Source organism: Cynara cardunculus (genome assembly GCF_001531365.2).
Source record: "Cynara cardunculus var. scolymus isolate 2C chromosome LG 17, CcrdV1, whole genome shotgun sequence".
Taxonomy (NCBI): Eukaryota; Viridiplantae; Streptophyta; class Magnoliopsida; order Asterales; family Asteraceae; genus Cynara; species Cynara cardunculus.
This window is the reverse complement of record NC_037544.1, coordinates 29,789,735-29,791,239: the sequence shown is the minus strand read 5'-3', so window position 1 is coordinate 29,791,239 and position 1,505 is coordinate 29,789,735. Positions and strand designations below refer to the sequence as shown.

Below are 1,505 nucleotides of genomic sequence, written 5' to 3'. Positions count from 1 at the left end.
TTGAAGAAGACGATGGAGATGGAGGTGGCGGTGGCTTGAAGAAGACGATGGAGATGGAGGTGGCAGTGGCTTGAAGAAGACGATGGAGATGGATTGAGACGGTAGATGGGTATTAGATTTAGGGTATATTTGTCAAATAACTCTTGTTCCACTTAGTTCCAGGRTGAGAGGGTGAACAAGTCTGTCCCATGTATGTTCCACTTAGTTCCACTTAGTTCCATTTAGAAACACACCAAACATGGGACAAGTGTGTCCTGTCCTGTCCTGTCCCACTCTGTTCCACGTACCAAACGCACCCTAAATGCTATGTGAAGTATATATTCAAAAAGTTAGCTGATGACTTGCTAAACGAGACTTTTTCAATAAACCGAGAAAAATTAGTTTATGGTTGTGAAACATGGCCGTTAAGTTCTTTAAACTGTCACATTGGTTTAATCTCATATACCTCTAATAGGATATTCGATATGTGTTTCACTAGGTTCTTGAAGGAAAGCCTTATAACAGAAAATGTGATGTATACAGCTTTGGTGTATGCTTATGGGAAACTTATTGTTGTGATCTGCCATACCCGTTTCTCAGTTTTGCTGAAATTTCATCAGCTGTGGTTCGACATGTGAGTGATCAACTGCTACTTTTTGCCCTTTCGACTTTAATCTTTTTGCCATATTTTGAAAACATTGATTACTCTAATAGTCACACACTTAATTTGGATTGATGTTACACATAATATTGCTAGAAACACTTTACCCACTTTTGACTTTAGTTTTTGCCATATTTTGGAAGCATTGATTGATTACTTTGATAGTCACAAACTTAACTTGAATCGATGTTACACATATGCTAGAATTTGAGGCCAGAAATACCAAGATGCTGCCCAAGTTCTTTAGCAACCATAATGCGGAAATGTTGGGATGCAAATGCAGATAAGCGACCTGATATGGATGAAGTTGTGAAGTTACTAGAGGCCATTGATACCAGCAAGGGTGGAGGTATGATACCCGAAGATCAAGTTGCCAGGTGTTTCTGCTTTGGCCCAATTCGAGGTCCATGAATTTGCGTCCCTCCAACAAAACGTATTTGAATCATTGCATCTGTGTTCTAATAGCTGAAACAAAGACATAACCCATCTGATTCTAATACATACATACAACAAAATGATATCTAGGCCTGTGGATGGAAATAATTTATTTGTTTGTCTATAGGGCTAAATCTTTTGTTTCTAAATATGAAAACAAATTAATGAGATTATTCTTGCAACCTTTCTAAAATGGATGTTGGATCTTGTTATCGGTTTTGGAATTCCACTGTTCTTTGCTTGATGTGTGATTTACTTATTCAACGATTGTTTCTTTTCTCCGAGTTGAATTGTTTTAATTAATGAAAAGGTATAGAGTTTTAACATCACAACAAGGTCTTGAGTTATGCCTAGTTATCGAAAGTTAGCTCAAACCCTCTTTTCCACATCTTCTTTGTTATAAAGGAATTGAAAGAGCTGAAAAAAATAA

The 1,505-nt window shown here is 37.1% G+C and overlaps 1 protein-coding gene across 1 annotated transcript in view; it reads left to right on the top strand.

Annotated features, from left to right (window-relative positions):
* The window catches only part of LOC112501183 (serine/threonine-protein kinase STY13-like), a 2,987-nt gene extending 1,936 nt beyond the window's left edge, over positions 1–1,051 (top strand). The window contains exons 5-6 of the mRNA XM_025104864.1: positions 479–613; positions 845–1,051. Coding sequence (XP_024960632.1) covers positions 479–613; positions 845–1,051 — 342 coding nt within the window. The remainder of the gene's footprint in view (positions 1–478; positions 614–844) is intronic.
* The last annotated feature ends 454 nt before the right edge of the window (positions 1,052–1,505 follow it).